This window comes from Ictalurus furcatus, chromosome 16, assembly GCF_023375685.1.
Source record: "Ictalurus furcatus strain D&B chromosome 16, Billie_1.0, whole genome shotgun sequence".
Lineage (NCBI taxonomy): Eukaryota > Metazoa > Chordata > Actinopteri > Siluriformes > Ictaluridae > Ictalurus > Ictalurus furcatus.
Genome location: NC_071270.1, coordinates 17,527,491 through 17,543,042, shown reverse-complemented (window position 1 = coordinate 17,543,042; position 15,552 = coordinate 17,527,491). Strand labels below are relative to the sequence as shown.

Genomic DNA, 15,552 nt, shown 5'->3' with positions numbered 1-15,552 from the left:
ATGTCAGAGTTATTAATGACAGTTCGCCGTTATAACCTTCCGAAAGAAAATAACTCAGGAAAGCCTGGGTTCATCCATTGCCTGGCTTATATAACTTTATCCAAATGTAGGCCACAGTTAAGGCTATAAACACACCTTCAGATCATTTATTGCATGAAGGATTTTTTTTATTTTATTTTAAACTTTACACACGACGTAGACCTAGCTTTGCAGTTACATATAGCACAGTTAGGCAGAAACTGAGAGGAAAAATGGAGAAGATCCAGGAATCGCATAATTAGAACTAAGCACATGCATCTAAGAGAGTAATTTAGCATTTCAGCGAGGTTTGATGATATGCCAGGTCCTTTACAGGGTGGGACACGTTCATTGGGGGAATGATTGTCCTAGTTCAGCAGAAGCTGAGGTCAATAGAGGAAATATTTCATAGGTGCTAGAGCAGCTCAGTGACTTTGAATAATGCTCAACATGACAAAGTAATGCTTGTTCAGGTGAAAAACGACTTCTGCCGCCTTTCTGGGCCAAGCATAATCACATTCTGGGAAGCAGCGTTGAAGGCATTTTCTAAAATATAGCGCTGGTTCATATTCATATATTCATCGGGAGGAAATTAATTATGGCTCAGACAGTTCAATCTAACTTCTCAAGTACAGCGATGTGTCCTTATAAATGAGGGAGGCGATTTAAGGGGAACTTCTAGAGACGGTTACAAATAATCTTTACCTTTTCACGATATAACATTTACAAAATGACAGTGGTGTACTATTTATTTTTCGGAAGACTTTTCTGTCAGATTTTGAATGATTTAATACATGTGGAATATGACTTTAATACCACTTAATACACAATATTTGAATATTTAATAGTCAGGATCATATGATTAAGGGATTTTTGGCCAGTTAGGGTCCTTGGGTTCCTAAAGGAGGTCTATTTGGAGCCCTCTCTGGAAATGTGTTATATTAAACACCAGTTTAAGACTAATGACTACATTAGACTAAAGCTTGAGGATCTTCCCAGTCGCTCAACACATCAACATTTGCGTAAACATTTGGTAGCTTGCAAGAAATACCATTAGTACTAAAGTACTATTTCCCTACTTTTAAATATTTTGCTGATGTGATAGAATTAGTAAAAGAGTTTTGTCAACCTGATCTTATGATCTTATGTGAAATTTGTACAAATTCAAACAAACAAAGGTGATGTGACTGGATTTTGTCTGATTTTATACATTAGAACTTGTAAGTAAGGAATAAAGCATGACAGGGCGTGTTGTCGGGGGAACATAATCAACAAGAGGTTGTTTTCCACCCCAAAGATGATTCTTTTCCAAGTGTTTTTTTTTTTCTTCTTCTTTTACCAAAGTAATTTGCCAATGATTGCAATTTTTAATTATTTAATGAACAACACATCATACAATACACTAACTGTTTATAGCTACATTTAATACTGTGGAATATCTGCAAGGCAAGTTAGCTCCTCTTATCAAGTATGCTGTGTTATAACAGCTGAAGCAGTTGTCTCCTCACTAGCCACTCTTTTTTTCTCTCTTTTAAAGTTAATAAGACAAAAAAAAAAAGCAGTTTGCATGTTACCAGGAAAGAACAAAGTCTTTTTCACCCTTCAGAAAATGTATTGTTACAAGGCAATGACACTAGAGACTCCTTCCATAAATGTTAAATATAAAAATGTCTTCTTTGTAATAGCTTCACCATATTAATGACTGTCCATTCTTCTTTGTTAAATAACATATTTTATTCCGTTTATTAACCTTCGATTATTACGATGTGTCTGTAATACACATCCATGTGAATGACTTTTAGTGCTGTAACATTAGAATGAGCACATTCAATTAAAAACTATCGTTTCAATTAAGGAGCCGTGCTGCTATAGGAACCTAATTAATAGCTTCTGAAATAAGTATTAACTCCAACCCAACTTTCTAATCCTCAATGTTCATAAGTTTTTATAAGATCTCCACTGAGTCATAGTCCAGTTTTACTTGCTCAATGGGGATATAAAAACCTCAAGGATTTTGTAGTGGCCCCTCTGAAGGAACCCTTAGGATCTAGAGGAAACCAACAGCTGAGTCTGTCCCTATCAGAAAGGGTACCCGGTAGAAGGCTTTTAGCTAAGAACCCCTAACTGTCTAAAGAAACCTTGAATAACCTTCTTTTTTTTTTTTTTCCAAGAATGCATCTGCTCAAATCATGGTCTTCTTTTCCATGGAGTGCAGCAGGAAACAATTTCTGATTCGTTTCATCCATTCCACACTTGAGGAACTCCAGTCCAAGTTTTCTGTTATGCAATTTGCCAACCTGTAGTTGTCAGATGTCAAGTCTGAGATGAATTATGAAGGCGGAAACTCATAATAATGATTTTGTTTGATGTGACAGGCCTGATAAGAATTGATTTACTTACACAATCATGGACTTTTAATTGGAGGCCCGCAGCCGTCCTTACTTCAAAGCTCGTCAGCCAGCACCCACCCTTCTCACTCATGTGCTAACTGACAGGTCCTGAGTTTTGCAATCCTTCCCTTTCTCTCACAGTATCCATCCTGTCTTAGGTCAGGGAGCACATAGGGAGGGCAAAAACCCTACCATGGAATCAAGCTGCTGAGCTGGAACATGGATTCGCACAACACCTGTTGAAAGGTGTTAGCTGTAACTCAGGCACTTTTTAGTTGTTGTTGTTGTTGTTGGGGTTTTTTTTGTTTGTTTGTTTTGTTTTTTGCATGCTCTGGTGCTATAAAAGTAGACAGACTCACTCAAAGACAGACATCTCTGGGTCCAGTTTCCTAGTCTCTCTGCAGAGGTGCACTTGACAAACTGTCGGCAGAACCCATATGGCACGCTATGCGGAGGTTAAAATTGTGCTTAGTGCTAACAGATGGAGAGTGTGATGACACACCGACTGTGATGACACCCTACTCTCCACTACAGCATGTTCAAGACTCCAAATGGTAATGGAAGGGCTGCTACACACATGTACAAGTAATATTGAGTGGATTTGTTGCCAAATTAGGATTGTATAATAATGAAATGTGCAACATTGTGATGTGGCCAGATAATAATGAAATAAAATGAGACACTGTCAGCTGATACAGTCGTGGGAAAATGTAACATGATTATCTGTAGAATTGCTTTCATATATCAGAAGGACCAGCACTGCCCCTTAAAATGAAAGAAATCGGAAAGGATTTATACACTAATGGTGGTCATGCTGTCCAGTCCAGAGGCTATTATTGAATGGAAAATGTCAATTTTGCATTTTAGTCTATACATAGCAATCCAATATTTTAGTGAGATTTAGATTGCATTGCCAATGTAAAGAAAAAAATTGTGCCTATTAGAACGAATCTTCTTGTTCTTAGTGATTATGTAAGACATTACATAAATTTCACTTTTTCCTTTTTCCATGCATGAAAGGATAGAACATTATATTCAATTTTAGATTCCCTTAATTCTCTATTGACTTCTCCATTACAGCGGCTAATTTAGTGGGATTGATAAATGACAGGCCTTGAGTGAGCTTTAAGGGATTGTGAAGGTCAAGTGAGTTTTATGGATCTGCTCAGTATTAATGAAGGTTTCTAAATCAAAGACAGTTGGTCTTTTATTTCCCTGTGCCTTCAAGCCATCTGTGGTGATGGATATCTATGCATCTGTCAACAACCACCATGCAGTGACAATAGAGTGGATGGGCAGGGATTTATGCCTCCTGGCTGAGGTTCTTATGACATAGATCATAAGCTCTCATGTTGTTTAACAAGTGCCATAGCACTCCAAATAACTGAATATGTGACAAAAATATATATATATATATATATATATATATATATATATATATATATATATATATATATATATATATATTGCTGGAAACTGTATAAAATGGTGTCAAATCATGAAATCTGGAACAAGTCCACCTTTGAGCGTGACTGTTCAGTACATTCTGTGAGAGTTCACTGAGACAGAATTGGAAAGTACAGCCACATCTGGCTTTGCTTTCCCTCAAAATCAAGTAAGGATCAATAGTAATAGATTGTTCCAACACTGCCACCACAGCAGAGGCTCAGAGAAAGTCAAAGACATTTGTTTCGTGCCCCAGGGTCCAGCAGTCACCATCAATTTCCTTGTACCTTAACCGTTCCCAAAGAACTACTATGGATCCCTCGATCACTATAATGAGAACAGTGTTCCTACACCAGAGCACGACTGAGAGCTCGTATCAATCCGGATGATCGATGATACTTCAGCGGGATTTCACCTGCTAAGGTAATATGGAGTCATGATCCATATGGATTGTAATATAAACACATGGAACATATAAAGACAGGTAGCCATCATGGCAGCATCAGAGTCCAGCATATTTAGATCATTTGTTTTTATTGTTCTTTCATTTCAAATACATGTATCCTTTAGTATGTTTAATAATAACTATCCTCACAACTCTGAGTGTTTGAATCAGTGTCAATGTAGTTGCCTACTGTTTGGGCCATACTAAACAGTCCGTACAGAATGCTTGATTTTGTTGCGGCTTTTTTTTTTAAATCAAAAATTGCAATGCAACTTGTGAAGATTTTTGTGCTTTTTTTTTTTGCAGAAAACTACATGAATTTTTGAACTATAAAACTGTCTTTCACAGTGATGTTTGTTCGTAAACGCGACCATTTAGCTGTACTCATGTTTGATGCATGTGAATCGAAGAGCGCTGAATGCGTGTTGTGATGACATCACATGACACCCAAATCTGTGGAAAATCTGCATTCATTTTGAAACATTGCAAGCTTTTCCGAATGTTGTGTATGTTGTGTTAATTTCTGCGATTGCAAAGTGGCGAAATCCTGGAGGGACTGACGAGCGATTAATTGTTCCAATTTTGAGGCTGATTCACACTTCCTGTCGATCACAAAAGGTGTCTCACTTTCACGCTGGTTTTAAAAGGATTATCTTTCCAGTTTATCTTGTGGTCCCATGTATGAAAAATCCAATATTAATCTGTCCAATCTACTCACAGGCCAGTCATGGTTGTTCAATATTTAGGACTGTAGTGTGGGGCTGTGGACGCTGACTGTTTCATGTAAAAACACAACCTTGATGTCATGTGTGAAAGACTCATATTCAATGAGCGCCACACTAAACTGTCATCCAGCATGTGTGTATTGATCCGATGCCACGTTTTGTTCTCAAGATCATTGATTTGTGAGCATACTCTGAAAGTGTGTGGTGTTTTATTTTGGACGAGTCTTGTAGTCTGGAGGGTCTAATGGCTGAAAAATCTATGAAATCTGTCATTCGATCTGGGTTCAGTATTGTACAGTATTAAAGGGGGGCAGTGGTGGCTTGGTGGTTAAGGCTCTGGGTTACTGATTGGAAGGTTGGGGGTTCAAGCCCCAGCACTGCAAAGCTGCCACTGTTGGGCCCTTGAGCAAAGCCCTTAACCCTCTCTGCTCCAGGGGTGCTGTATCATGGCTGACCCCAGCTTCCTGACAGGCTGGGGTATGCGAAGAAAAAAATTTCACTGTGCTGTAATGTATATGTCATTAATAAAGACTCATTATCATTATTATGTTCCAGGTGTAAGAGCCAGTCAAAAGAAACAGAGAGAGAGAGAGAGAGAGATAGACAGCAGCTCTCTGTCAAGAGTGAGACAGTGGTTTGTCCTGAGAAAGGCTATGTTTAGTACAACATACTGTGGTGAAGCTTGTTAAGAGACAGTAAGGGCTCCATCACAAATCAGTTACGGGTGAGGAAATAAACACCTTTGATGTCAGATGAAATTTCACACAACAGAGCACACACAATCAGATCTTAGCCCTGATGACTGGCATGCGCCAACCAAATACATTCCCCACCCGCTCGTACTGATAACTTCAACATAAGCAACACAATGCATGCCTTTGTGTGTGTGTGTGTGTGTGTGTGTGTGTCTTTGCCTGCATGTATGGGATTGCCAAGTTTGTTTTCTTTTACTGTGAATTACTGAACAACCTGCGTTTATGTGTCATCGTGTCTACATCTTGTCTATCTCTGGGTGTGAAAGCAAACACTGTGACATTAAGGCAATCTTGTTGTTTTAAATATTTACGCGTTGATGTCATTGTTGTGATGACAGATGAAGGAGTGGAGAGGAGGTTGACTGAAATCTAAAGCTAAGAGCTGATAAGTCTAACACACACATGACTGGCAGTGCAGAGAGATCAAGCTTAGCCAGGTGTGGGAAGATGAAAATAAAGAGGATTTCAGAAGCTATTAAGATGGATGGCAGATCTGTGCGTGTGTGTGTGTGTGTGTGTGTGTGTGTGTGTGTGTGTGTGTTTGCATACATTTTTCCCCTTTACAAAAATATCTATGAAGTCCTTAAACATGGTTTAACAAAATTACACCAAACCTTATTAAATTATGCCTCTTTATTTGACTAAATAAAACGTGTTTGGTGATTGTAGCTGTCTTGGTTTGTTGAGAGGATTTGATGAAAATCCTAAGCAAATTAAATTTTGTTGGCAGGAATATGAGAAGGGTTCATGTGAGAATACACTGTGTGCCTTTAATTTCCAATTTATACTGCCATTTCTTTCTTTCTTTTTTTTGACATGTTAAGAGCACATAAATAGAACGATTTCTATGTATTATTATGGATTAGTGAAAGATTTATCACAGGCTTTTTGAGCTGGGATGAAAGACAGAGTTCCTGGAACAATTTTATTGGGCAATAATAAATAAATTAAATCAAATAAAGAAGTACGGACAGATGTGTATGGTGGGTTTTTTTTTTTAGATGTTTTAAATATTTGAGAGTTATTTTAATAGAATTTAAAACACGCCATTTTCATGTACGTTCAGTAGCGTATGATGAATTGATGCTGCTTATAATGATCATATGTATTGTGCTTAATTTTATTACTAATCTGATTTTATTACTAATCTGTTTTTTTAGTAACTCACTCTCTTTTGTTATTTGGAACATTTTGTAATGTTTCTTAGCAGTTAAGTGAGAAATACAGATAGTTTTTTTTTTCTTTTCTTTAACATGTTTAAAGACTTGTTCTGCTCAAAGCAGCACATTTTTGAAGAACAACCATTAAAGTGTCATTAAAATGAAGTGCCCCTGTGTAGGTATAATGGCCATCAGGTCCACTTATCCATCCACAAGATTTATTGACCTCACAACTGGAGACCTGTTTGACCACCATCCACAACAGGAAACGGCAATCAGTCATTAACATGGTGACACATCTGTTGACGAGCAACTTCAAGGCGACCCATGAAACATCCCATAGCAATTCCCTATTGTTCCTACCATATCCCCTCTCAGACCCTTTCTCTCACCGGCCATTCGACTTTCCTCCCTCCTGCTGTCTTTTTATTCTCTCTTTCTCTTTCTCTCACCCCAGTCTCCTCCTCTCTGCTTGTTTCTCAAGCTTTTCAACTCAACCGCACCACCTTCACTCATCTGGATGACTGAAGTGAAAACAAACCCGGGTCGTAAATTATCTCTCTTTTTTTGTTGTTTTTCCCGTAACCAGTAATTAAAAATTACTAGGGGTATGTGAAAAGAGATAAAGAAACGTTTAGGAGGTGTGAAAGAAATAATAGAATGAGCATTCCATTGATTTAAGATCAGTGTGTCTGCTAGAGCAGTTCATATCTGAGGTCATGACCCTATGGTGAGGTCGTCCTTTGGTAACATTCCCGCTGGCAATAAAGCTAAGAGCATGATCAGGCTTGTGGTCTCATGGAGAGAACGATGAGATTATGATGAGATTAAAAGAAGATAATGAAGAAATGTAGAATGTCTTTCCTATATAAAACGTCAATGACAGTTCGCTTGATGAGTTGACAATGTTGAGATTAGGGTTAGGGAAGTACTCACTGTGCAAGTTTTGCACATACTAGTTTGACCGGTCATGTTTAATTTTTCCTGATAATCTAAAATAAATCAGTCTACTGATTTCAGAGTAACTTCCTATTTTGTTTTTTGACACTACTATGCACATGGTTTTGTCTGTTTCATTTGTCTAGCTCAGTGGTTCTCAAAGATGCATCTGTGAAGCAAAATCAGGGGGTCTGTGATTTTTTTTTTTTTTTTTTTAGTTAACGTTAAAGTGATGGAAATGACAACCCGCCATTGTCAAAGTTATTGTTTTAATCTTTTTGATCTCTATATATTAATAGTATTTAACTGGTCACTTTGGTTGAACAGGTTTAATCCAGACCTTAATAACTCAAAAACTAGTAGTCTTATAAACAATGCCAATTTGGTGCTGTGTCCTTGGAATGTTCAGGAATACAAAGCACTACGGCTATAAAAAAAAAAATAAATAAATAAATAAAAAGACAAAATATTACTGAACATGTCAAAATAATATTCATTTAGTAACCCTGTTCATGAAATAAATCTCTACTGAGGGGGTTTGCTGAATTTATCTTTTTTTTTTTTACAATTAAATGTATCCCTGGCTAAAAAATGTTTGAGAAACCCTTGTCAAATTATGTTGAACAAAATTAAGCAACATTGCTTATATCAACTTATAGCAACTTAACCCCTGACCTTTTTGCCCCCGCAATCTTCTTATCACTGCACTGACCTCAGCTAACCTCAGAGGGAGTCTGAAATGTCTGACAGAGGTCAGACATCAGTGTAGTACCCATAACACTACTGTCAAACATTATCTCGTGTTCACTAATAATCACTTAAAAGCAAATAATAATTTTCATCACAATAAAATTCTATTCAACTATTGTTTCTGATAGCAAACACGTACAAGCAGTTTATTATATCATATAATAAAACGTGAAAGGAACGTACACTGAAATATAAAGTGGGTCTTTTGACCAACAATGAATCATCTATGTCCTAATGCAGAATGAGAAGTCCAACATTCCTATTTGCAGAGTTGAGCGTCATGCGCATGTTATACAGAATGGATCTACATTTCTCACTCAACTGAGATGGCGAAAGGATTCTCAGCTTCAAAGCCACTCCAGCTGCGACTATTTCAGGCTGCCACTAATAGCACTTGTCAGGCATAATTTTTAAGCTCTTTAACCCATTCATTGTGTAATTAGGTTAACAAAATTAGCTCATTGCCAAATCAGTGAGGAGCAGCAATGCAATAAAGTTATTAACATTCCAGTTTTACAGACAGAACTACAGAGTCCTTCTTGTTTTATTACTGGGTTTTCTTCAGTGCACAATTGATACCAGAGGGCACTAGCAAATTACATTTCATTTACTTGAACGGAAATGTATAGAGCTGACGTAGGGGGCATGCTGAAGCATTATCATCCATAATTAAACCCTAATTTAAAAAGATTGGTGGAAACCAAAGATCATATAGGCTAGTGGAAATATATGGATATTGCTTCTAAAGCATTTGGCAGGATGTTAGTGCTCTGGCTATTCTTCTAAATGGGTTGCCTTGGTTCAAACTTATAGATCTATGATATAACAAATTGCTAGTCTCCAGTGTTGGTTTTAGATTTATAGCCCAATTTAAGTGTCAGCTTGGCGAGATATCCCCTTTGCTAGGGATTAGTGTAGGATTTTTCTGAATCGTGCGCCCTCTGTCTCTCCTGCGCTCCTCCAGCTAGTTCATTATCGCTGCTCTGTGGATCCTGAAGCAGGTAAGATCTCATTTATCAAGCACGAGTGTGCGGAGAGTCTGATCTATAATGACATTTGGAGAGCCTTGCTGTCACTCTGGTGCCATAATGAACATGGATATGACAAAGGATCGATGGGTGGGATCAAAGGAGATAGCCCCGCCCCGAACAGCCCCTCCCATCTCATTAGCGATGCAGCAAGCGCTGATTGGTCGGCGGCTCGCGGACTTGGAAGGTCCTCCTCGCGTTTCGTTTACTTGAATTACACAAGACGGAGCAGGAGCGTGTTGCAGGGCTGAGGAACGGAGAGCAAAGCGCATCGTGCTGTTCTTGGGTTGTTGTTTTTTTTTAATGGTTGTTCTTGTTCTTGCTGTTTTCTGTCTTTGTCTCTGCGTTATTGTGGATTAGCCTTTTCCCTCTTAACAGTTATCAAGTCAACTACTATATATATATATATTTAAAAAAAAAAAAAAAGAGTTGTATTTTGCGCTGTGGATGATCTGCGGCTTCACATCGCGCGCACGGAACGGACCGGAACTATGAACGGCTTTGGAGTAAACATTCATCACCTGTAAAAGCGAAAGAAAGAAAAAACAGGTTCTGGACATTCGTGTTGTGGATTATTTAAAAAGGTAGGCTACACCATGGGCGTTAAACCCAGCCAGTGAGTTTGTACTGTATGAAGATGTGTCGTCTGTGATCGTTCCGCTCCTCGCACCGCTCCTCGGCTCAGTCTCGCACCCAATGCACCACACTCTGAGTGGATCTACAGTTTCCGCTTCACGCAGCCCGACCTCCGAGACCCAACACGGTAACTTCACTTTCAGAAAGCTCGCTGGAATTAAGGACACGTCCACCGCTTTGTTAAAGCCCTCGGATCCTGTGCGTCAGGCGAAGCGTCTCCCCATTAAAGTAGTGAAGATGCTGACCGCGCACTCGGGCCACTTGCTCCACCCGGAGTACCTGCAGCCCCTCACATCTGCCCCCGTCAGCATCGAGGTATGTTATATAGCATACTATACTCTACTGCACTACTCACTTTTCTCTCTAGTGATACACTATACTCTACTATATACTACACTACGCACTATTTTATTACGCACTATATTAATATGGACTGCATTATTCACTTACTTATACTCTATTGTTGCTATTTACTGCATTATACACTTAATTGTACACAATAATACACACTACATCATTCACTTCATTCCATACTATAGTATATACTACATTATTCACTTTACTATGCACTATTCACATCACTATGCACTATCCAGCCAAGGCTTTCACTGTAGACATTTGTTTATATGATGATTTAATACATCATTTTCATTTCATCCAATGTAGCAGTTAAAACGCAGTCTAAAAGAGGACATATGATCTACTCTTAATACTCCAAATAACGTAAACCTTCTCTGTCATTAGACCGCATTACATTTTGGATTAATACAATTAGACAATGTACATATACGTCCAAGTAATCCAATAATAAAAATTATTATTCATATTTTCAGTATCAGCTAGATTTTTGACTTATTTTGTTTCTATTTTAATATTTGACATGTAAGATTTACAATAAATTTTCTGGTTTTAAGATATTTTAAGATAAAGATGCCTCTCTTTCTCGCTCTTTCCATCTGTATATATATAAAGTACAATTTACAAATTATTAAAACATACATTGCTGGGTCCTCAAGTCCTATTGTATTATATTTTACTTTATTTTTCAGTTAGGGGCAATTTTAATAACTTCTAAATCGTATAATTAAAATCCTTAAAAGTACATAAAACATCATTACTAGTGCTATTACTCTAAGCAAATGTACGTCTATATATAGTATACATATATTATATTATATTATATTATATTATATTATATTATATTATATATATTTTTGTCACTTCAGTGTGACCACTGTACTGCACATTATGGTACAATTAAGAAAATCTTTATTATTTTCTTAATACCTATTTACGTTCACTGAAATATATTTTTTTTATTTCCCTTCCAGCTGGATGCTAAGAAGAGTCCACTGGCCCTCTTGGCTCAGACGTGTTCTCAGATAGGTAAACCGGATCCTCCGTCTTCATCCAAACTTGCCTCCATTACGTCTAGTGGACTGGGTGAGAAAGAAGGCTCATCTCGCACTTCCTCCTCATCCCTAAAACTTGCAGAGCAACGTCCTTCATCGGATGACAAGTCCAGCTTCAAGCCTTACTCCAAAACAGGCCCAGACAGCCAGAGGGATGGGAGTATCAGCAGCAGCAGCAGTAACAAGCCTGGCTTTTGTCTTCCCGTGGGTGGAGGTAGTGGTGGCAGTAGCACACCGAGCTGTCAGTCCCACCATGCACGTACTGTTTCTCCAAGTTCCAGAGTGGGCTCGCCTTCACAGACTCAGGCGCACAGACACACTCTTTCACCTAGCACCATGCGTTCCACTGGACATTCACAGACTGGAAACGGGGAGGCAAAAAACACAGAAGTGGCACTCTCTGACAGCAGCAGCAACCCAAAGAAGGAGGCAGAGTCAAGTAAGGTGAGTCTGGACAGTCCTCAGTTGGCCAATTCGAGCCATACCAGAGCAAGTGTCAACTCCAGTAGCTCAAGCTCTGAAAGCAGCCCCAGTAACGAGGGCAAATCAGACCCACAACCATCTCAGCCTGGAGGACTCGGGCCTGTTTCTATCTCTCCTTTCAAGTCCAGTCACCCTGTCTTCCCCCTCCCATCGTCCAGCATGGGCTACCACGGTTCTATAGTGGGCACTTATGCTGGCTATCCCGGTCAGTTTGTTCCTGGCTTAGACCATACCAAGTCCAGCCTCGGAGGTGCTGGCGTAGGAGTTGCAGGTAAACACCCCAGCTCAAGCCCACTGACTGGAGCATCTCCACCTTCATTCATGCAGGGTTTGTGTCGGGACCCGTACTGTTTAAGCTACCCGAACACACCACACCTAGGTGGCAACTGTGGCACATGTGTTCATGACCCCTCCTCTTCAATAAAATCTGGCTTCCCATTGGTTTACCCCCATCATCCTCCATTGCACTCGCTTCACCAGAGCTCATTGTCTTCCAGCATCACACCATCACTTTCTCATCCACTCTACACGTATGGCTTCATGCTGCCCAATGAGCCTCTACCACATGCATGCAACTGGGTCTCAGCCAGCGGGCCATGCGATAAGCGTTTTGCCACCTCCGATGAGCTATTAGCCCACCTGCGCACACACACCTCACTGCCAGGCATGGATGGAAAGCTCCTGTCCACATATCCATCATCTTCCTCCGCATGTCACCTCCATCTGCCTCCCCAGAGCAGTCCAGCTTCTCTTCCTGCTTCCTTCTCATTGAGGGCACCTCCAAGTTTGGGCTTGGCTCGATACCATCCCTACAGTAAAATGCCACTGCCCACAGCACCAACACTGCCCATGCACTCTTTACCAACCTCTGCACCCTATTACTCCCACTACGCCCTCTACAGTCAGAGACTGGGATCTGCCTCAGCCCTGGGCTACCAGTAAAATGGACTCCATTGCTTCAGAATTCTAGAGCCAGAACAAGCAGCGCACTTGCATGATGACTGCTAAGACATCCCGCTTGGGATTTGACCCTGTCTCTATTTTCCCAATAATGGGAAAAGGAAAGTGAATGGAACAGAAAAGGTGGACAAAAAAGGAATCCATGGACTCCCCAACAGCTGAAATTATGGGTGTTCTAGGGTGCATGCAAGCTTGAGACTGTGTGAGACTGAAGCGCCAATGCAGTTTTTGAACAGAATTGTATTTATTTTTTAACAAGCGCTTGGCTTTTTCCAATTTATAATCCAAAACAGTTTACTTCCAGAAATACTGAGTTCATCTATTCATTTCACTCTTAATTTAACTGTTCTCTGCCCATTATTTGTACACACTATGCTGCAAATCTTACGCTTCAGACGTTTCTTTTCTTTTCATAAATCTGTCCTGTCTGAATCTGTCTGCTTATTGTGTCTGTGCGGTATGAATGTGCATGTCAAAAGTCCTCCTAGCCTTTCCAAATGCTTATTTTTTATTTTGAACAGCTTACAAATAAATGACTTAAAGAGCTGTAATATTTTTTGTAAAGTGTCGAAATTACTAGGCTGGTTAAGGTGCCGCTTCAATGAAAGAAAAAAAAAGGAAAAATAGCGATGGCAGAGCTGTCCAACTTTGGAGTTATAATTTTGTTAAATAAATGAAATGGTTATATTTAAACTCCATGCTTTTGTATTTCTTCATCCTTCCTTCAATGCAATATTAATCCTATCTCTGACTGAGGTTCTATGCTATATATTTGCTATTTAGTCTTTCACTATTGTGTATTTTCACAAATAATTAGAGTGTCTAGGATTATAGTATTAAGAACAAAATTTGTTCATTTCAGCATTACTAGCAACCAAAGTGAAATCTTATCAGCAACGTAAGACTGGTCCAGGCCTATCTTTATAAGACAGGTCTCTGGAGACCATATCATTAAGTGCGATATCTATCAACTTACCCGGGCAGTTTTTCCTTTACACTGAGTTATCTGGTTCTGTCTCATGTCACGACACACTGATTGAGTGTTGCAGTTAGAACTATTGTAGAAACCTTGAATTGTCAGCATTATCAGGTAATTAGGTTGACATATACAAGTATTTAAAGACTTATTAAACACAAATTTCATCACACATCATTTTCATATAATAATGTTGGCAAGATTAAATCTAATCAAGCTAACTGCCCATTGTCAATCTCAAGTTACAGGTCTGTTATTAACATTTCACTAGTCAGCTACACCCTATGCTTTTGTATTTGGCTACAAAGTTATAAATATAGAACACTGTCTTATTGCAGACCGTGCAACTGATTTCTGCCTCTCCATCATGCCATAGTGTGTCATCAGAATATTTTAGGTGTGGTACTGTTGTACAACCTTTGTGTCCTGCCTCAGTTGTCTTTTTGTCCAGTACCAAGGCTTTCTCTTTCATGTCACTTAGTGTGACACCAGATGTCAACGGACGTATTTGCAGCTGAGGTATCATTATGCAAACGTTTGCCTTGAAGATTATTGTTCCCAGTGTGCTATTACAGTCTCTGTTCTTACATGTTATTTTTCGTTCCCCATTCTTCCCTGTGTGTAGTAATTAATCCTCCCGGACTGCCATTCCACGGACATTTCAATTAAATTTAATTACATTGAGTCATTTTCGCTACTATGAATCACACTTTTGTAATTAACAGATTAACTTTGTGGTGTAAGCTGCCTATATTCCCTAAGGAAAGCCGCCTGGCCTTTCAGGTTCCAAAGAGGAACCGTAGCTGTTTCTGCCCAGGCATGTTTGTGTGTTCTAGCTCCTTTTTCATCATCTGAAAAATAATCTGTGCTTTTAACTGCCAGCAGCATGTAATGCTGGAGGATGGTGAGGGTAAAATAGGAAATGATGGTGGTGTCTGAGGCCATCACTGGGCAGGTGACAGATGAGGGCTAGTGATTAATGATGACTTTGCAGTGACTCTTCCATCACCCTGCGAGTCTTCAGCATTTCTTAGGCTCAACTGAGATCTGAGTAGTGAATCTTGTCGGTTTGACTGGTCCCAGGTCCCAGGTCATCAATGATAAGAAAAGGAAAGGCTTAAAATCGTTCATCTGATCCTGGAATATTGGTTTTGGACAACATTATCCCACTCCCATGGCTCACAATGGCAGCTTGATTGGAAACAATATTATTGTATAGCCTTGTAAAGAACCAAAACAGGGCCTGTCAGGTCAGTATCTGTATATCATCATTCACACATACTGGCAGCTAGCTTGCAAGGTTACAGTGCCTGGGCCCCTCGAGGCTCAGAATATGGTTACATTCTTATCCAAACTGATCTGGGACCACTCTGGGAGGTACTGCTTACTTAATGCAATCGACGTCAAAGCTTCCAATACTGAACCTGCC

At 39.4% G+C, this 15,552-nt stretch overlaps 1 protein-coding gene across 1 annotated transcript; it reads left to right on the top strand.

Moving 5' to 3' along the window:
* Window positions 1-9,884: 9,884 nt before the first annotated feature.
* Window positions 9,885-13,621, top strand: LOC128620111 (zinc finger protein 703-like). The gene is made up of 2 exons (XM_053644788.1): window positions 9,885-10,607; window positions 11,624-13,621. Exons 1-2 carry the CDS (start codon window positions 10,353-10,355, stop codon window positions 13,127-13,129), a joined length of 1,761 nt encoding a protein of 586 aa, XP_053500763.1. The 5' UTR covers window positions 9,885-10,352; the 3' UTR covers window positions 13,130-13,621.
* The last annotated feature ends 1,931 nt before the right edge of the window (window positions 13,622-15,552 follow it).